Source organism: Cynoglossus semilaevis, chromosome 17 (assembly GCF_000523025.1).
Source record: "Cynoglossus semilaevis isolate Cse_v1.0 chromosome 17, Cse_v1.0, whole genome shotgun sequence".
In the NCBI taxonomy this organism is placed as follows: domain Eukaryota; kingdom Metazoa; phylum Chordata; class Actinopteri; order Pleuronectiformes; family Cynoglossidae; genus Cynoglossus; species Cynoglossus semilaevis.
Genome location: NC_024323.1, coordinates 3,334 through 24,955, shown reverse-complemented (window position 1 = coordinate 24,955; position 21,622 = coordinate 3,334). Strand labels below are relative to the sequence as shown.

General features: G+C 40.7%; 1 protein-coding gene across 1 annotated transcript in view; it reads left to right on the top strand.

The window, feature by feature from the left end:
• col5a3a (collagen, type V, alpha 3a) overlaps positions 1 to 21,565 on the top strand; it is a 64,953-nt gene extending 43,388 nt beyond the window's left edge. Inside the window, 33 exon segments of the mRNA XM_017040210.2 lie at positions 1,546 to 1,622; positions 2,404 to 2,458; positions 2,573 to 2,626; positions 3,104 to 3,157; positions 3,286 to 3,393; positions 3,662 to 3,751; positions 5,127 to 5,180; positions 5,343 to 5,450; positions 5,708 to 5,815; positions 5,905 to 5,958; positions 6,157 to 6,210; positions 6,303 to 6,410; positions 6,681 to 6,734; positions 9,502 to 9,555; positions 12,601 to 12,654; positions 13,646 to 13,699; positions 13,782 to 13,889; positions 14,012 to 14,065; positions 14,137 to 14,190; positions 15,104 to 15,157; positions 15,239 to 15,292; positions 15,388 to 15,495; positions 15,580 to 15,633; positions 15,741 to 15,794; positions 16,246 to 16,353; positions 16,448 to 16,501; positions 17,060 to 17,095; positions 17,515 to 17,568; positions 17,651 to 17,960; positions 18,672 to 18,784; positions 18,903 to 18,971; positions 19,953 to 20,186; positions 20,530 to 21,565. Of these exon segments, the coding sequence (XP_016895699.1) occupies positions 1,546 to 1,622; positions 2,404 to 2,458; positions 2,573 to 2,626; positions 3,104 to 3,157; positions 3,286 to 3,393; positions 3,662 to 3,751; positions 5,127 to 5,180; positions 5,343 to 5,450; positions 5,708 to 5,815; positions 5,905 to 5,958; positions 6,157 to 6,210; positions 6,303 to 6,410; positions 6,681 to 6,734; positions 9,502 to 9,555; positions 12,601 to 12,654; positions 13,646 to 13,699; positions 13,782 to 13,889; positions 14,012 to 14,065; positions 14,137 to 14,190; positions 15,104 to 15,157; positions 15,239 to 15,292; positions 15,388 to 15,495; positions 15,580 to 15,633; positions 15,741 to 15,794; positions 16,246 to 16,353; positions 16,448 to 16,501; positions 17,060 to 17,095; positions 17,515 to 17,568; positions 17,651 to 17,960; positions 18,672 to 18,784; positions 18,903 to 18,971; positions 19,953 to 20,186; positions 20,530 to 20,676 (2,805 nt within the window). The 3' untranslated portion in view covers positions 20,677 to 21,565.
• The last annotated feature ends 57 nt before the right edge of the window (positions 21,566 to 21,622 follow it).

Genomic DNA, 21,622 nt, shown 5'->3' with positions numbered 1-21,622 from the left:
CTTGGACAAAAAACAAATTATCCTGGGTTAGTACCTAAATGTACTTAATGGTGTGTGGCAGAAAAGCAGGCTGTGAGAAAAACAAAATCTATTAGATGAGGTAGGACTAGATAATTAGACATTATATCATATTAGAGGCCACTTAGTGTAGTGCATGGTGATTGGTGTTGAGTTTTAGTGTGTAAGTATTGGCTGTTGGGAAGGTTAGGGTGATAAAGGTTAAGTGGACACCATCCACAGCTTTTAATGCACATGTGAATTACTCTTTATCACTGGTTGTATTTGGTCTTGTGAGGATGAGAAATTATCCAGGATGTGTTGGCTGTAGACCTGTGGGTAGTGCAGTGTCTTACTGCAGTGCAGGGCAGGACATTATGTATTGCAAGTAGTGTTGTCGGTGGGTTCAAATCCAGGCTAGGTAGCAGTAGGGTTAGATGTACCCTACCTTCACTCAATGATTTTGGATGACTCTGAATGGAATGAAGCAGAAGATTTATGAATGTCTACAGACACTAATTTATTGTTGTCCAGTTGTTTAGTTTTAGCTGTCAATTAATTCGAATTTTAAATCGAAAGTCATTGTGGAAATGTTATTAGTCTGTGAATTTTAGTTATCTTTCAGAACTTAGGTGAGGCCGTTGTCCTCAGAAATATTAAAGACGGTGAAAGAAAGTGAATTACTTGTCAATGGTGACACGGCACACCACTGCGCACAACAAAATGTGACCTCTGGCCTATAACCAATCACCTTGGAGAGCAGTGGGCAGCTCAAGCCGAGCGCCCCCGGGGAGCATTGTGCGGGCAGGGTTATTGCTTTGTTATTGCGCGGTGGCGTTGATCTGACACGAGACAGGAAGTTGAAGCCTTCACAAACACATGATGGTATCCAAAGCTCCTGAAATGTGTGTGAATAACGTATGTATCGTCTGTGCATTAAAGCAATGATAAGTAGATGGACGGTAGAATGATTGTAAAGCCCGTGCTTTAAAAAATCATTACAAATATTAACCCCGTGTTGTGTATTGTTTGGTTGGCATTGGGGACAGATGAGGGTATAAGTTTGTCTGTGTTGCAACAAGGCAAGGGCAGCCAGTTGTGTAAAGCGTTTCTACCCATCGTCCAGTCAGGAAACTTGCCCTATTCTGCAGCTACTAATAGCTTTTTACGGATGTATTCCCATGAAAACGCTCAAACATTTTAATAGCAATTTCTTGCTTGATGTCTGTTTGTGGAGTGCCCCTCTCCACACAGCATGTTTTGTTGCACAATAAAATCAAATGGCCCTTTATTGTCATTGCTAAACACAGCAGGACAATGATATCAGATTTGCAGCCGTAGCAAATATGCCACAAACTGACACACAATCCCAGGAATAACAGATTTACAATAACTACCTAACACTGATATGCATGATGGAGGAAAACCTAGTTTAATGGTTATAGAGTTTTTAAAAAAAATCAATCAGACTTGTATAATGAAAACTCGTCAGAAAAGCAGCTTCTTGTTAACAGTCCACTTCATTAGTATTTGTGTGTTTTCCAATAGGGATCTCGTGGAGGAAGAGGACAAAGAGGTCCCACTGGAAAACCTGGAGAGAAGGTGTGCGGAGCCACTGGAACACGCACACACATATTTACATAAACATGGAAACACAAACCTGGCACTTTCATTAATAATGAATCAATGCGGCAGCAGAGTTGAAAGTGGCTGATGTTTGCTGCTCAACGACAGGCCCATCTGCTCCAGTTTACACTCGCTCCTCAAAGAGGAGATGGAAAAAAAAAAAAAAAAAGAAATCCTTATGGTTTAAAAAAAAAAAAAAAAAAGAAATCCTTATGGTTTAAAAAAAAAAAAAAAGAAATCCTTATGCTTTAAAAAAAAAAAAAAAAAAAAAAGAAATCCTTATGCTTTAAAAAAAAAAAAAAAAAGAAATCCTTACGCTTTAAAAAAGAAGGGTAAAAAAAAAAAGAAATCCTTATGCTTTAAAAAAAAAAAAATATATGAGTGCGCGGCTGTCCATCCATATCTAAAGGACAAAGGACACTCATTTCGGGAGGAGAAAAGGACTTTCCAAATTCAGGAAAGATTTGACAGTGGAATGAATAATAAAATAAAACCCTTTTCCATTTTGTTATTTTTGATTAAACAAATCTTACATGGAGGGACTGCATATTTTAGACCACGATTTTGTTAGCACGTTACATATAATTTATGTAATGTATTGTATAGGTAAAAAATCCTTCATTGGGTGAATTTTACATCAATGACCCTTTTTTTGATATCACCAGGATTATTTTTATACCTTTATTTAATTATGTTTGTATTCACAATCACAATTTCTTCTGGGGCTAGAAATAGATACCATATACTAAAAATGACATTTATTTTTCTTTTTTTTTTCCAGGGTCCACAAGGACCACAGGGAAGACATGGCGAACCAGGACCTAGAGGTCCATCTGTAAGTTGTACTGCCCAGCAGTAGCCCACCGGTGTCACAATTTCCTTTCAACTTATTGTACATTGAACGTCCCCTCAAACATGTTCATATGTGAGACAACAAACCTCTTTACAGGGTCCTCCTGGAAAAGATGGATTACCGGGTCATCCAGGCCAGAGAGGAGAACCAGTGAGTCACACGTTCTTATGTGTATAAAGCATGTAACCTAGAGCAGTGAGTCCCAACCACTGTGTCGTGGCACATCGTGTGCCGTGAAAAATGATCACATTTCAATTAATTGGTCCGAAAACTATAATTTATTTATTGCAAATTTTTATTTATTTTTTTGTTCGTCAATGCATGACAGGCAGAACAATTAATTATTCTTCACTAGGTGGCAGTAGATGGCTATGAAAACTAAAAAAAAACTGTCAGAGCTCTTTAGGATCTTTGTGAGTGTCTTTCTTCAATTCCTGCCAGTATATCAACGTTGTCTTCAACTAAACAGGCTGAGATTTTAGTCAATTATGAGGTCATTTAAACTACAAGGTTATTATAAAGAATTTTTAGCATTCTTGTAGAAGTAAAAGTTATATAATATACATATATTCCGGGAAAAACTGCCAACTGGTTTTAACCTCTGCCTCACTTTGTCATGTTCTCCAGGGTTTCCAGGGCAAAAATGGTCCTCACGGGCCCCCAGGTGTCGTTGGACCTCAGGTAGGAAGAAGAATCAGCCCCCCAGGTGTCGTTGGACCTCAGGTAGGAGGAAAAATTAGCCCATTGGTTAATACATTTTTATTTTTTGTATTTTTTGAAGCTTCACATGACTTCATCGAACATTTCAGGGTAAATCTGGAGAGACAGGGCCAACTGGAGACAGAGGCCATCCAGGTTCACCGGGACCACCCGGTGAGCACGGTTTACCAGGATCGGCTGGAAAGGAGGGCGCCAAGGTGGGTGGTGTTTGTCATAATGTCAGTCTCATAATCACTTCACAGCGTAGTCTAGTAAAAGCTCCTCCACTCCTCTCCCCCTCTCCCCCCACCTCCCACCATAGCACAGCCGGTATTTCTCGCGTCCTCTGTCTCATCCTTCTCTCTAATTCGCTAATAAACAACACACAGGACACACTGCGGTGTTGGGTGTATGTCGACTCATGGAAGATAAATGTTCTTCCCTTTCATCTCACCACAAAAATGTGCATGTGTGTGCGATTTCAAGGGAGATCCAGGTCCACCAGGTGCCCTAGGGAAAACTGGTCCCCCCGGACACCAAGGCTTCAGAGGGAGCAGAGGGAACCCTGGTGCAACGGTAATACATCTTATACCTTTACCTTGTGAAAATATTTAGTCTTTAATGTAATGTCCTCTAAGACCTGAAGGGAATGTCTGTACTGAAGGGAGTCTAACAGCAGTACGTTAGAGAACATTTGTATTTTTGCTAAGTGTCCAATTTCCTTGGCTAGCTTTTCCTCTTTATTAAGCAATTTGAAACTTTTACCAATTTGTTGCTTGCTCATTTTCTTGCTCTACCTGCTTCTACTGCGCTAACGTTATCTCGTTTGCAATGCTGTTTAGCTCTATGCTACACTAGGAGATAACCCTAGCTTCCATTTTGTAAACCTTTTTTTTTTTTTAATAATCATATTTGGAGTTCATGATGTGCTTGGCTGAATCTGAGCTAACTGTCAGTGGATTTGCGTTACCGTTGGAAAAACATCAGCTATTTATGGAGTACCATTCCACTAACTTTTGAGTTAACTTTTTTTTCTCTGTTAAATCTTAAACAACGTGGAGCAATTCAAGTGCTACCTACGGTATAATACTAAAAGATTTATTATTTTGCTTGGGTTGACCCTTTTTTTATATCAATGTTATTGATGTATTAGCTGATCCTCGAAGCATACATCATTTGTAACTATATTTATGCTTTTTTTTTTTTCTTTTTTTTTTTGCTTTGTTTGCACTTGGCTGACTTTTATGTACTCCACTGTTTTTTGTACTCATTTTTTACATTTTGGATAAAATCTTTGTACTGGCAATTTTTGCATCTAAGGTTTAAATGTTTTCCAGTTTAGCAAATGTTTGTACTTTTTTTAACTGTTATACTCTTGACCAACAGACAACTAGATTTTAATAGTAATAACAATAATAATAATAATAATTGAGTCCCTTATTCATCTCACAATGGGGAAATTGTAGCTTAATAGTGTTAGTCTTTGCAACCCACCCAAGCCGCCACAGGGGGCGCTGTTAAGTATGTCGTTGCTTTGGGGCTTGAATCAAGGACTTTCTCTGGACTCACATAACCGCTACCTTATGAAACCACCACTTTGTGGTTGCACTGTAACTATGTCAATTTCGGAGCCAACAAAATGTTTATCTTGAACATTGAGTGATTTTTTTTTCCATGACCTCTAAGTTGACATTTATTCAAACTGTTTCTGCTAATTGTTGCTTTTTTGTGCTTTTTTTGTGTTCTACTGAAGTGTAGTTGAATATTTTCACAGAGACTTGCCGACATTAACCATGTTTATTTTATAAGGGCAGGAAAGCCCTTTTATGAGAATATCAAGCAAATCACAAACCTGGACAGATGGGATTCTGTCATAGTGAAACTTTTTTTTTATTTCACCCAGGTGCTGTAAATGTAAATGTTTTTTTTTTTTTTACTGCCATGTATGCAGGGACCTGCCGGTCTGAAAGGAGGAGAGGGTCTTCCTGGTGTCTCAGGAATAATTGTAAGTTATAGAGTTTTGTAAACAAACTCTCTTCCGGTTTGTTTTTATATATTATAAAACAGTTTGCGAGGGGAATAGCTGTTTCCATGGATCTGACATTAAATCTCCAAGATTTATGTCGCACTTACTGGCCACCTAATCTCGCTTTCTCCTCATTTCCAGGGTGCAACTGGAGAAAGAGGCCCCGCTGGGCCAGTCGGTGCGATTGGACAGCCTGGACGACAGGGCGGTGTTGGTCCTGCTGGGCCAGCGGGAGAAAAAGGCGAGCCTGTAAGAACATTGCTAATTTCACATCATGTACCAAAGTGTCTGCCAACGCACACAGTACCATCTCCTCCTACAATTTGGTGATAAACAACATGTGCTCTCCCATCAGAATACTTCATTATAAGAACAGAAAAGTACCGAGGATATGAATGTAGTCAGGGGTTCGAGTTCAATGCAGAGACGTATATCGCTGTGTTCGTGTTGAAAATATATTTTGTAAATTGTAAAGGATAAATTGCTTTTTCCGGTCTGCTGCTCAGGGGGAAAAGGGGCCCTTCGGCTCAGCCGGCCGCGACGGGGAGGTAGGACCCTTGGGATTGCCAGGTGCTGCAGGACCAGCTGGACCACCAGGAGATGATGGAGACAAGGTAACGGGATCACTAAAGTAAAGTAAACACTGCAGGGTTGTCTAGTTTCTCAAATGTGCTTACTAACGTGGCTTGATTTGTCTCTGCAGGGGGAAAACGGAGGACCAGGTCAGAAGGGTAGCAAAGGAGACAAAGGAGAAGCTGTGAGTGTACACGTTGTGTCACCAAATGATCACAAAACGATCCTTCCAAAGAAAATTTAAAATCGAGAAACTTATGATGCTCATGCGTTAGCGTAGCGCAGACCTTGTGACTTTTGGGCAAATTAATTTTTCCTGACACTGTGGTCTCTTCTGTTTGTTCATTTTCCTCATCCTACTGTACAACTGTGTACTTCCCAGGGTCCACCAGGACCCATTGGACTTCAAGGACCCGTGGGCCAGCATGGACTACCAGTATGTTAATACACCCATAATAAGATGGTAAGGATGGTTTGTTTTGTGCATTATTTATGAGCACATTTCTATGTTTGTTTTTTTTTTTTTAGGGTGCAGATGGTGAGCCCGGCCCTCGTGGGCAGCAGGGAATGATTGGGGCGAAAGGAGATGAAGGACTGAGTGGCTTCAAAGGGGCATCTGGTCCTTCTGGGCTTCAGGTAGGAAGAAATGGTTCTACTCGTGTGATCATGTGATCTCTGATTTGAAATTTAAACATAAATTACCATGAAATTATTTCAAATATTATTTACATAGTCACTTCAACGAAACAAATCGGCATCAGTGAACTGTAGATCGGGGGTGTCAAACATACGGCCTGCGGGCCAAAAGCACCCCGCTTGATGATAACTTAACATTAGCATACTTAGACAATAGATTATTTGCCTTCTGTCATTACCAGCGCTAACTCGCCATATCTGTGTTTTCAGGGAATGCCAGGACCCCCGGGGGAGAAAGGAGAGAGTGGACATGTGGGCTCAATGGTGAGACATTTTCGGCGTGATCTACACATGTACCACTGCTAACAATGCTAAACTATTGGCTAAGAACAAGAGCAATATAGCTTAGCTATTTAGCTTATCTACATAGCACAAAAAAATGTGATTACGCTATTTGGTGGAGATCGGAAAAATATTTTTCCACAACGAGTAGAACATGTCAGAGAATACCAACTGCCCACGAGACATAACAACATCGTGCCTGATGGCAGATATTTGAGCCAAGACAGACGGGGATGATGTAACATAGGCTGGAGAACAATAAGACTTCGTAATGTTCCCAGTGATCTACCGCACAGAAAGATAAATATCTCTGTTTTTATTCGACCACAATCTGGTAATTTCACAATCTGATACCACCGGTCACATCTTTTTGGATCAATCCTCTGTCAGCTGCCTTTGATTACATTTTTTGGTACCTATTACTGTGGGTCACTAATAAAAACGGTCTATAGTGAAGTCATTATAAAATAGTAGAATTCAACAAATTATATCTCAAATTACTTTCACAAGCAGTACCTGTGAACGGTAATAAAATTACTTTGTCTCGTATATATATATATATATATATATAATTGTTATATTATTAAGATGAGCACATTTACATGTACATCTTAAATATGTTATTTAAAAATTATCACGTAGGCTTACATTCAGGCCATCACGGCTAGTTAATCTAATTTAAATAAGTGCTGCATGTTCAGGGGTTCTACTGTAACAAAGCCTTTTATTTCAATTGTAATCACTGTAACAATAGCAAGGGCATAGCTGTGTTTCCACCGTACGTACAGCAGCATGGATGAGCAACAAAAGTCCTACGTTTAAAGATGACATATTTTTGTGTGGCATGTGATAAAAGTAGGAGAATGTTAATCAGCGCGTTCGTTATGCCTTCGAGTGCATCCATCACGGCTCAAAGAATATAACATTAGGATTTTTATAAAAGAAAATAAAAATAGGTCTTATTCTCTCACAACATCAAAAAAAAAGTATATGTAATGAAATATAATAATCATGTAGTTTAAAACAACCTGGTAAAAATAATTGACTAAAATCTTGGGCCTGTTTAGTTGAAAACAACGCTGATACATTGGCAGGAATTGAAGAAAGACACTAACAACGATCTTCTTCAACAGTTCTGATTCTTTCTTTTCTTTTTTAGTTTTCATAGCCATCTGCTGCCACCTAGCAGAAGAGTTGTTCCGTCGTTCATGCTTTGACGAGCAAAGAAAACTTATATGCAATAAATAAATTAAGGGAAATTGTGGTAGTTTTCCACGGCACACCTAATGACCGTGGAATCGCTGCTTTAAGATATTGTTTAATCGAGTCTGAAAACTCTTACTATGCTCAATTAATTTCTGGTTTAAGCATGCGTAAAAACATTATGTATTTCCTGTGTTGAAACCACATGCATGGAAATGGAAAGATTGTCAGCACAACCTTTGATTTTAGCCAACCCTTTGTAAAGCCTTGTCGGGTCAAATGCATGGAGAAAAACGTGAGGAATACAAGGGTGAAACTCAAAGTTTTTGCACAACAAGAGCAGTAGCTACATATTGAAGTCAACAAGCAGTAACAGTTGGAGCTTCCCTCAAATGCCAAATATCAAAACAAACATATATAAAATGTTATGTCTCATTCAAGATAGACAAGGCTGAAACACGAAGTTTGAAGTAGAGAAACAAAATCAACATAAAAGACGTCGTGGAGCAGAAGAGACCGGACAGTGTCTGTAAGCAGGAAGTTGACGTGACCGCTGCTAACGAGGTTAGCCTCAGCCTCGGCTGTCTAATGAGCATTCTCCTTTGTGACAGTCATCTCGCCGCTCTGTCAGCCATGAATATGTGCTCGACAAAATTCTCTGTGGCTTCTTTTCTTCCGATGCCAGATTAGGGAGGCAGCGCATCAGAATGGAACAAAACAAAGACAGTGAACAAGAGAGGCAGAGGAGGAGGGGGGGGAGGGACGGTGAGGTCTCATTAGGGACATGTCATTCATGTGCATGAATGGCAGAATGTTCCTTTCCTTCCTCTGTATGACCAAATGATTGAAACCCACCCCGGTAGTCGAATATTATCTTATCTGTTCTGGTGTTAGCATTAATTGATTAGCGCTCTCTTCAACTGAACACGAGTCATATCATCTCCCATCAGGGTGGATGAGAGAGTACACTCTTACAGAGTGAGTAATGAAGTGAGTCTTCATTAACAGTCACATGACCTGTGGCTGAACAAGTCACTATTGAATTGAAATGATCTAGAACAGTGGTTCTCAAACTGTGGTACGCGTACCACCAGTGGTACGTGAGGGAAAATTCATATTTTCAACCTTACATTTTCAATTGAATAAATCTGAAACATACCATGCACAATTAATACAACATTTAAACATAAACATCTTAATAAATATTTATAAACATCTCTCCTGTGTGGTAGAAGCTAACAGGAAAGGCCTATGCTGCTGTATTCTAATGTTGGTCATCATGGTGGTACTCAGAGAGCTCAAAATATCGGATCTGGCGCATTTTGATTGACAGCTGGCACTACATTGACTACTCTGTATCTGCAACACAATGCGACAAACATGATCACAAAGTTAATGTAGAAGAAAACAGTGTCTCCGGGGGTTGCCACAGATTTGTGATGTGAAAATGGGGCACACTGAGTTAAAGGATCAAGTACGTCTTTGCTGTTTTTTAAAAAGATTATTTATAGAAATGCTCATTCAAATGTCATTTCTTTGTCAACAGGGACCCCCGGGACAGCACGGACCCCGAGGACCTCAAGGGCCTATTGGTGCAGAGGTAAGTTCCATGAGTTGTTTGTCTTTATATGGTACAGATGTTAAAATGTTAATATTTTAAGGGCAGGAGGAAATCCAAGAGGAAAATCAAAACATAGAAATGTGAAGAACTATTCCACACTATTATGATTGTCTAAATCAGGCATGGGCAAACTAAGGCCCGGGGGCTGGGTGAGGCCCGTTAAGCTTTTTAATCCGGCCGCCAAGCTTTTCCAAATTATATAATTTATTTATATTATCATTTTACTTCTGCCTTTTCCCTGCAGTACCCACGTTTCACCAATAGATGGCGTAGAAAATGATAAAAGCATTTTAGCCTTTATGCATGACTTCTACATGTCGTTTATCTTAGTTCACACGAACGTTCATCTATCTGCGCCTGACCCGGCCCCCTGTTCAATTTTAGGACAGTTGTGGCCCGCGATTCAAAATGTTTGGCCACGCCTGGTCTAAATTGATATCAACCAATACTGTTATATGGAACCATTTGGGTTAGGACACTTTTCATGTGCAGTTGCGAGCTCTGTCAGAATAACAAAAAATTCACTAACTTCAAAACTATTTTTAGTTGTTGTCGCTTACGGGGCTAAGCACAAATCCAAAAAGACAGAAAAAAAAAAACATCTTAGTGATCAGTGATCTGATCCCCAAAACAATTTTTACGTCACATCATTTGGAAAAACCCAGCCATTGCTTTATAGATTTTTCGTTATCGGGGGAGAAAAAAAAAACGATAACATAATTATGCTAATATTGGCTGATAATATTGATTGGCAATATTTCCCGCAGGGAACTCCTTAAGGATTATTAAAGATCTATCTATCGATCTGTTCACTATCAGACATCCCTAGATAACTTTTATAAAATATCTTTCAGATTTGGACATGATGTCAAATTATTCTTCTCATTCATTTTCAAACTTTTTATACGTGCATTGCATACCTAGGATGTCTACTATAAGCTTGCTACTAAATATATTCTGAAGTTCAGTCGGAGGTACATTGTGCGGTGCGTACAGTATGTTGACGCCACAGACTCGCTTCTCTTCTGCGTCAGTCCCTTTTGTTGGAACATCTCCCGCCACAGTTCTTCCTGTGGCTGTGTTTGAAAGTTGAATTATTAATCAGTATTAGGATAAAAATCCCTCAGAGATAGGGAGTTATATTTACTGCCCTATGAATCATTCAGACGCATAAGACTATCATCCCTGAGATACAGTTATATTTACCTCTGGTTGTGGCCGCCTATCACCAGCTTCTCACATCAGTCAATTATTCAACGCTTCTGCAGAAAAGCTGCGTGAGCCACAGCGGTGCTTCATCTCACAGAGATTGTGGTTTCTATTAATGGACAGAGAAAGGACAAATGGGACAGGGGAAAAAGGGAGAACACTAGCCCAGAAGTGCTTTTACGTGTTTGTCAATATATATCGGCGTACAAATGTCAGCACGCCAACTGGAATGAGCCTGCAGAAAAGTGCATAAACAAGAAAGACCCAGCTTGGAACTTTCTGAGTTAATTGACCTCATCAAAAAGACCTTGGTTAATTATTTATAGCCTGTCCCTTTATTAGGGATCCCCACAGCGGTAGTCTCCAAGATGATTTGGCGTACTGCCCTTCTCTGACCAACCTGGGATTTGGAGAATAGATGGAATTAAACCAATGCTTTTCAAATAGTGGAGCGGGCCCCCCTGGAGGGGCACGGGGAGGTGCCGGGGGGGAATATGGCACACTGGATACCACTGCTGTAATGCTTGAGTGACAACAAGCCTCCAGTCACTAGGTGGCAGCAACTCATACAGTGGTTTGTACCGATATTAAATATACTTGGTAGCAGACATGCTATCCTTTCGCTAAACTATCTGACCACACCTTTATACAGGGGGTCCTCGACTTATGTCGGAATTCCGTTCCTATGGCTTGACGTAATGCGATTTTCTCTGTAAGTCGGAACTCACATACCGTACATAAATACCTATATCACTCCCCTATGCTAACACAGTGGTAACATCGTAATCTAGGACATAAAAACACAAGAGTCAGACTCGCGCTTTCGGAGCCATAATGAAGGGCAAAAAGGTCGTACATCGAAATGATGGAGCAAGACTCAATAATTCTATAATGGATGTAAACACGAAACACCATAGGTCGAGGACACGGTAAATTATGGACCTGCTGTAAATAATAATAAAATGATCTAAGATACATGGTGAAGATGTCTGTGGCTGCAGAAAGAACTCGTAAACATTAATGCATCTGTGTTGAGACTCAGATCCTCAACAGCATTTAAAGCTCCAAGATTTAAAGGCGGTATCACCACCCCATATGGATTTATGACCCTGGTCAAGTACACACCACAGTGGGATGATGATGGCACTTGGGTAATTCATTTCCTTTGGGAAACAGGGTTTAACCGACGGTTCCTTATTTGCCAAATGCAACATTACATATGTTTAATTGATTTTGTATAGAAAAAAAAAAATTGACACTTTCAATGTGTTTCAACTGAATTTGATAAAATATCCTGAACTTATCGTAATATCTTTGAGCATTTATAAGGTTTAGACCAGGCGTTGGACTCGCAGGCCACAACTGTCCTAAAATTGAACAGGGGGGGGGGTCCAGGTCAGGAGTAGATAGATGGAGCGTTCAAGTGAAATGACATGTAAAAGACATGCGTAAAGGCTAAAAATGCCTTTATCATTTTCTACGCCATCTATTGTGCAAACGTGGCTATTGCATGGAAAAGGCAGAAGTATAATGATAATATACATAAATGATATAATTTTTAAAAGTTAGGTGGGCCCAATTAAAATGCTGAACGGGCCACATCCAGCCCCCGGGCCTTAGTTTGCCCATGCCTGATTTAGGCTCATAATGAAAAACTTGTGTGCACTGCCAAACCAAACCACTCAAATAAATAAAATAAATCAGGAAATATTGCCTGAAGGTCTGGACTTGTAATTAAATGAAGAGTTGAACCTCGCCTCTGTTTTACATTGACCTAACAGGAACTCTTTTATTATTATTTCTTTTTTGCTCCAGGGAACAGCTGGCATACCTGGTGGAGTCGGTCAGCCTGGAATTGGCGGAGAGAAGGTCAGAATTAACATTAACTGCTACTCTTTGTGTGTTTGTGTGTCTGTCTTTGGGAACACAAATTGTAGTGTGTGTGGCATTAGTGGGTATCAGTGAGGGTTTGTAAAGGACTATGTAAGTATAGTTTAAATTTATCAGAGACCAAAGTTGCTATATTTACCAAATGATGATTTAAAGTTAAATACAATGTAGACTGAGTAGATAAAAAATATCAATTTAAAATGACAGAATAACCTAAATTATGAACTATGGAAATTCAGGCTGTCAAAAGAAAGGTTTTTATTTCACGAAGCACCGAGAGCTGGAAATATCATCAACACTGAGCGCGTGTCTGTGGAGGCTACAACTGCAGGTCAGACGCCCGGCTCGTGTCAGATGAGCTTCACTGAGCACAGGGCAGTCAGATGGATGGGTAGAGACTGTTTAAATAACTATAAATAAATCAAAAGGCAAATAGAACTGAGACCACCAATGGCTTTGAAAGTTACGAAGAGATATTTCTATTTTTTTTTTTAAGGTAGTCCAAGTTAATTAAAAAAAAAAAAACTTTGCAGTGAAATGTTTAAAACGAATGCCAAAAGTTCCTGAACAGCCTGAAAATGATTAAGACATTTTGAAGGTTAGAATTCATTAAAATCATATCTTTCTTATTTGGCATAAATAGCTACAGTACAAAAGACCTAGATCAAACAGCAAACATAAAAGCAATTTTAGTTACGAAATGGCCATTAGTCTAAAGACAATTAAAAGTTTGACGTATCTTAAAAATTAGGCAAATATGAAGCAAATAACTTCAGACTAATTGGTCCAAAGCTAAGTATTTTGTCCACGCTGTCAGTACAAGTACAACAAAGTTTAGCTGAATATTATTTAATCCTTTGAAAAAATCTGCCTGAATATTTCATAGGTACTCTCTTGCCCCCGTTAAAAATGTATTTCTATTTCAAACAACTTTCAAACAGTCTTTCTGCTAATCTTTTTTTTTCCTTAGGGTGAGGACGGTGAGGCAGGAGACCCTGGACCGGCGGGAGAACCCGGCGCTCCTGTGAGTCTCAGAACCTTAAACCACCTTTAGTTTCTTTCCTTGACTTCCTTAATCATGGCAAACTTTCATTCTGTCTGCAAAGGGTGTTAAAGGTGACGTGGGCGAGAAGGGAGACGCTGGCCCTTCAGGTGCAGGTGGGCCCCCGGGACCTAGAGGACTACCAGGAGATGACGGATCTAAAGGCAACCTTGTGAGTTTCATCTCCTTTTTTTTTTTTGAGGCTTACTGTATGTCATTTTCATTTTTTTTTTTTTTGAGGCGTACTGTATGTCATTTTTAAAATGTATTTTAAACATTTCTTTTTGCCCACAGGGGCCTATTGGATTTCCCGGAGATCCAGGACCCCCTGGAGAGCCCGGCATTAATGTAAGCGTCGTCTCCGTTTATATTTCATTTAATTATTTATTTGTATTTATTCCTAACTTCTCGTCATTCAGGGCGTGGATGGAGTTGCCGGACGTAAAGGGGACACTGGAGAGCTTGGCAAAGCAGTAAGTAGAGATCCATTTAGATCAGGCATGGGCAAACTAAGGCCCGGGGGCCAGATAGGGCCCGTTCAGCTTTTTAATCCGGCCTGCCATACTTTTCCAAGTTATATAATTTATTTATATTATCATTATACTTCTGCCTTTTCCCTGCAATACCCACGTTTCCCCAATAGATGGCGTAGAAAATTATAAAAGCATTTCAGCATTTTATCTTAGTTCACACCAACGCTCCATCTATCTACTCCTGACCCGGCCCCCCCCGTTCAATTTTAGGACAGTTGCGGCCCCCGAGCCAAAAAGTTAGCCCATGCCTAATTTAGATTCTATGTATTTCATTCTTTCTTTTGCTTTTGGGTTCCGAGCATCTGTAACAACTAAATAGGGCTGGACAACTTAACATGCTGTTGTTGCGTTAACTCTGATAATTTATGGCATGTTTATTCAGTTAAAAAAAAAAACCCTTTTGTTATTGTAAATTACTGGTGCTCACCGGATTTCATTTTGTAAAACTCTATTGCTTACTGCTGCAGCAGCGCTCTCGGGAACAGGAAAAGAAGAGAATTGGCCGTTTGTAAAACCCCGCTTCCAAACAGTCATTGTCCAATTATACATCCCAGCAACCATTACTACGTGAACGAGGTCCTTCAAGCTGGACCTCTGATAAGCAAAATGCTAACGGTACATGCCTACCTGGTGAACTGATTTAAGCCAGACGTAGCATTAGCTTCCAAATTGACCATTGGATTTTACGTAACAGTGAGATTTATTAAAATATGCGCAGATTACAATCCAGTAAGAAAACCCTTTTCTTTTCTTTTTTTACCAATTCAATGGCTCTATACAGAAGTTGCATCCTGTCATTTTAGAAAATATCATAATTATTTGAACTAAAAGTAGTTATGCTAACTTTTTTCAGGGATCCCCGGGAGCCTCTGGAGAACCAGGTCCTCCAGGACCCCCTGGACGAAGGGTAAAATTGGTTGACGTGTGTGCCTGTGTAATTTGTGGTACGTGTGCTTTGTGAAATCACATAATCTCGTTTTAATGTCAGGGTCATGTTGGTGCCGCGGGAAATGAAGGAAAGCAAGGCAACAAGGGATCCAAGGCAAGGACAAGGACCTGGAACCAGCAGTTTAGTCCAATACTTTGTACTTCAGTATTTACCTACATGTGTCCTCTCTTTTTTTTTTTTTTTTGTAGGGAACAATAGGAGGCCAGGGTCTTCCAGGTAAAGTTGGCCCAGTGGGACCGCAAGGACATCCAGGAAGACCAGGTCCAGATGGGTTAAGAGGCATCCCAGGTCCCGGGGTCAGTAAACACAGAAAATCTTTACCCGCACAGAACTGTCGTAAATTCAAAACATTTCATTTCTCTTCTCTTTTTTGTTTTTAGGGGGAACATGGTTTAAATGGACCACCAGGACAAACTGGACCTCCAGGACCAATTGTAAGATCCTTGAATTTTACTAGTAGGAGTTCAGTGTTCAGGTTTCATATAAAAAAAAGATAATTGACAGCAGTGAAACAACCATGTCATACTTTTAATCTTATCAGGGACCTCCAGGACTTCCAGGACTGAAGGGAGATCCAGGGGTGAAAGGAGAAAAGGTATGTACTAAGCCAGGTATGGGTAAACTAAGGCCCGGGGGCCAGATGCGGCCCGTTCAGCTTTTTAATCCGGCACAGCAAACTTTTTCAAATTATGTCATTTACTTATATTATCATTATACTTCTGCTATTTCCCTGCAATACCCACATTTCACAAATAGGTGGCGTAGAAAAGGATAAACACCCTGCAATACCCACATTTCACCAATAGGTGGCGTCGAAAAGGATAAACGCATGTTAGCCCAAATGCCTGACTTTTACATGTCATTTATCTTAGATACATGAACGCTCCATCTGCTCCCATTTTTAGGACAATCGTGGCCCTTACCGCGAGTCAAAAAGTTTGCCCACCCCTCTGCTAAGCTAATAGCTTAGCGAACAGTAGCCGAGCCAATTATCTGAACCGTTTTAAAACTGAGAGCCATCGCTGATGACCTTCATCTCTCTGTAGGGTCATGGTGGGTTGATTGGTTTGATTGGTCCTCCTGGAGATTTTGGCGAGAAGGGAGACCGCGGCCTGCCAGGGATGGAAGGCAAACATGGACCTAAAGGAGAGGGGGTACGTACATGCAGACAATATCATTCATATAAAATCATTTTAATTCCGCGAAGAATGTTTCTCATCATAACATGATCTTGTTTTTGAAATGTAGGGTTTGCTAGGTCCCGCTGGTCCCACAGGTCCACCAGGACCGCCTGGACTATCAGTAAGTAATAACCTTTCATGAGTGTCAGGAAATAGTAACACCCAATATCCGGCTTGATCACAACCTTTCATTATGTAGAGATACGGACTTTTGTCGACCGTTTCACAAAAACAAAAATGTAATGTAATGAAATGATGATGTTCTAGTTTCAAGTTACCTAAATTACCTAAAAATTCTGGAAGGAAATTTCTCGGGAGTCGCAAGGAATTTGTGATGTCAAAATGACGTCATAAGCCAAAAAAAGTGTTGGATAGGCACTCACATAGCCAAAAGAATTGATTGTCCTAACATCAAAGCCCGACTGGATTTTAAAATATTTAACTTGAAATTTGCTTCGAGTAACATTAAATAGTTGTGAATACAAAAATCACTGGAGCATAGCATTATGATTAAAGTTTTTTTTTTTTATCATTTAATGTCATATTGAATTTTCTTTTGGCCATTGAGGTGACATTTGACTAAGCTGGATACCATGACTGTGAGTGAAAATGTTTGTCCTTGTTTGTTTGTTTTTGTTTTTCGTGATCACTTTTTCAAACTTTTTCTCGCCACTTTTAGGGTCCAGCTGGAGATAAAGGATCAAGAGGAGACCCGGTGAGTTCTGTAATCTGTCTTATTTACAAGTTTCCATTCCTGCAACGTCACCTATGCCTGGTTGGCAGCTGGTGCGGCCATATGCTGCGATAAAAGGAAAACAGCGTAAATGCACTCTGCTTCGTAGTCAAAACGCTGCACTGTGTTTTTACGCCGCATCTTCAGAACTGAGAGTCCGACGTTTCGGGACCTCAACTTGAGTGTTCAACCTCTCACTGGTTCCTCTTAACGGGATTTTGTGTGTTTGTTTGTATGTTATTGTTGTGTCTTGAGGGCTAAGCTTTGGCCAGAGTGCTGATGCAGAAAGCTGGATAATCCTAGAGAGCAGCTGAAGTGACTGACACAGAAACTCAGTTTTAGCCAATGAGAAACTTGGAGGAAACGAATGACGTAAACTGTGCTTCTCTGTTAATCCCCAGGGTTCCACTGGTCCCAGAGGAGATCCAGGCCGTGCCGGACCCCCAGGCCCACCAGTAAGTGCTTTAATTGATTTACATCACACCCCCCCTTTATTGGAATCTTTATACCCTAAAGCTCTCCTTCGTAAATACACAGGGACCACCTGCAACAATGATCGAGCCCCTGCCCATCAGGGATGGCAGAAAGAAAAAGCGAAGACACTCCGATCGGGCAGCAGCGGGAGGAGCAGCTCCATCCAGTAGAGAGGACGACCGAGTTCCAGACATGGAGGACTTTCTCCAAGGGGATCAGCCGCTGGAGGATCCAGAAGGGATGGAAGAAGTCTTTGCATCACTCTCCTCCATGAAAAATGAAGTGGAACTAATAAGGAGACCGTTAGGGACCTATGAGAGTCCTGCGCGCACCTGCAAGGAGCTCATGATGGTTCAGCCCAACTACAAAGACGGTAAGTGTACACCTGCTTTACCATCACGTTATTGAGAAGTCGCATCCAACATGTAAGGACCTGGGAGACACTATAGAGTAAACATACATGTTTGTACACTTTGTGCAGAAAGTCATGGATTTTTATTATTACAGTTAGGTGTCGGTTAAAAGTTAGACCAGGAGGTGGCCCAAAAAAACTAGTTTTGTATCATAGACAAGCTAGAGGTCTTCAATGAAACTTACTGCAGCAGATCAGAAACAGAACTAACCTAAATCCATGGGCCAGAAGTGGTCTTAATCTAAGGCCTGCAGCCCAAATAGTCTTTCAAACTTAACATACAAAAACATAAACAGTGGGTTCTTTTGCTTTTTTTGACTTTATTACAAAAAATGTACACACACTTTACACTAGGGGTCACCAATGTGACGCCTGGTAGCCCCCTGGAGTAATTGAAGTTCCTGCGGGGTATGTTCTAAAAAAGTAAACTAGTCAACAAGAGGGTAAGACGATGGTAAGAAGAGTGTCTACTATTGTACGTCCCGGAACTCGACATTGTTCGGAAATATCAAACAAGTAGCTGTTGAAGTAACTCTCAGTTTATTAAAAGGTTGGAGACCTGCAAGTCTCACATTGGTAATACTTCAAATATTTAGAATCTGATTTCCAAAATCTTCTTTGTCTAACATTTTAACACGTTGTTCCTTTTTTTTTTTCCTCTTCTTTCCGTAGGAGACTACTGGATAGATCCCAACCAGGGCTGTAACAGGGATTCCATCAAGGTCTTCTGCAACTTCACTGCTGATGGAGAGACGTGTCTTTACCCGGACAAGAGGATTGAGACAGTAAGCCCGGCCCCAGCCTGTAGAGATTCAATATGAATGTAACATCCTAGAACACACACACAAAAAAAATGATCATTTGTCTATTTTTTTCCTTCTCCTCTTTTCTCTGTGTCTGTAGGTGAAATTAGCTACATGGAACAAAGAGAAACCAAGAAGCTGGTACAGCTCGTACAGGAAAGGCAGACAGGTAAAAAAAAAAAGTCTTCTGTTTTTTTTTTTTTTTTAGCTGATTAGAAGTCCCAGCAAATTACTTTTAAGTGAACCATCTCACACCTCTTGGAAGGCTGTAGCAGAATTTTGCATATTCCTGTGTTAGAAATGTTTAAGTGTAATATTGTATGGTTGAACAGGTGCATTGAATATGTATATATATGATAGAAGAAGGCTGTCCACCAGCAGTGGACTGTGTAGCTGTTCCATTTACCCCACATGTATTAAACTGCTGGGCTTCACAGTGCCTCTGTGGACAGGGCTGAGGTCCAGGAGGGACTGGTAAGGCTATCCGATAAAAAAAATATATAGGTACCGTAATTTCCGGACTATAAGTCACTACCTTTTTCACACGCTTTGAACGTCTTAAACAATGATGCGACTAATTTATGGATTTTTAAGGGCTAACGAAGTTCATACCGCTAACGTGTAACCAGCCGTGTTACAGGCATTGTTTGGGGAAAAAAAAGCATTTATTTAATTTAACGTGAAAAAAAAAAATCTTTTTGTGTAACATATTTCTGTGTTAATATCCCATGTTACAACGTGGACATCTTCAGTTTTAATAGAAGTGCGGCCTATATGTGTACAATTACCTTTTTTAATTTAGTGGGTGCGGCTTATATTCAAGTGCGCTCAATAGTCCGGAAATTACGGTATTTGTTTTTTTAATTAGAAATGAATGTGTATCATGCTGAACAATGATTCAACAATGAAAATACCGACATGTTAATTTTCAGTGGTACAGAAGTAGCAGATACTGGTACACACGCCTAGAGTGCCCCCTAGAGGCTATCAGTGTGAAAATAACAAACATGTGAAATTATATATTTTAATATATACATCGCACCAGAGTAACCCAAAAACATTTGACTTATAGTACGGAAAATCCAGTAAATGCTATCTTTGTCTCCTAGCCACGTCCTCACACTGACACCTGTGTATTATTATTTTCCAGTTCTCCTACGTGGACAGGGATGGAAACCCTGTGCATGTGGTTCAGCTCACCTTCCTCAAACTACTGAGTGCCACGGCCCAGCAGACCTTCACCTACACATGCCACAACTCTGTGGGCTGGTTTGACAGCAACTCCCGCTCCCACGAGCGTGCCCTCCGCTTCCGTGGCGGCAATGACGAGGAGCTGACACACGCCAAAAGCCCCTTCATCACCGCTGTCCACGATGGATGTCAGGTCAGTGTTGGTTCACGGGACAGTCGCTGGTGCAGAGACAGGGACAGAGGAAACACATAGACAATTGGTTTAAACCAGTACTACTCCAATAGTTGGGGTCGGGGGGTACAACTGATAGTGGTTTGCACAGATACAAACTCAATAGTATTTCAATTCGCGGGGTGTAGGTCGGGGAGGCATGGGGGGGGGGGGCATGAAAATATTTCTGTAACCGGGGGGGGGTTAACAGCAAATGTCGAACTGGATTTTTATTGACATAATCTCTAGACCGTAGAGACGGACTGCTAATTTCAGCAGGTTTAATTGGCCTTTGATTTTTTTTTTTTTCTCCCCCCACTTTCAGATTCGCAGTGGTCAGGAGAGAACAACCCTTCACATCAACTCCCCTCTGGCGGAGCGGCTGCCCATTATAGACGTAGCTCCGGCAGACTTTGGCAGCAGCAACCAAAAATTTGGATTTGAAGTCGGACGAGTGTGCTTCAGTGGTTGAAGCCTCACCAGGGACGAACAAACAAAACAAAAAACAAACCAAGAGACCCGCCTATCGCGCTTTAGAGCAGAGAACTGGACTTTTTGCACTGCCCTGAGCAATATTTATTTTCATGTACGTGGAGGGTTATTGGTACATAATTTAAGACACTCATCGACAGCCAATGAAACAGGCTTTTCACAACAATTGAGGACGCGCAACGTTGACTATTGGGAATTTTCCGTTGAACATATTTAACTATATATTTTTTTCTGTGTTTTCCACTGTGCGTGCGTGTGCGCGCTCTTATTGAACCTCAGTAACGACGAGACTGTCAATGACACTTGTAGGACTACTTGTAGCCCAGGTACAGATCATTGACAGACTCGTTGTTACCCGATAATTTGTAAAGACTAGGGATGGCTCAATCCGATACTATTGGTTGGAAAATTTAAGGATCGGATATCGGGGAAAAACAACTTTAGCCTAGCCGATCCGATACTTAAGACAAATACTCAACCTGACTGTGCGCGACATGTCAGAAACAGGGACACTATCGCCTCAGTAATGCTAGCCTGTGATATCGTTTCAAAGTATCAGATTGATAAGGGTATTGGCAGATACTCCAAGTTTCAGTATCGGTTTATTGAGCCATCCCTAGTAAATACTGTCTAAATGTTACTCATTTGCATGTACAGATGTGGCGCATATTAATAATCACAGAACAGTTCCGCACTTGCCTCGCATATTAATTTCCTTAGGCGCGCCATAATTAATTTCCTATGTGTGAGAATGATAAATGATCAGTTTTACCCTTCAACTGCAGTTTTCCCAGCAAATTAGCTTGATTAGCATTCAACATCTGTAGTTAGTTACTGAGTCTGACACTTACTTGAATGGATAGAGTGGGGGGGGTTGCCCCCCCCCCCTTTTTTGGCTGCCTCCCCCCCCGCCTTTCTTAAAAAGC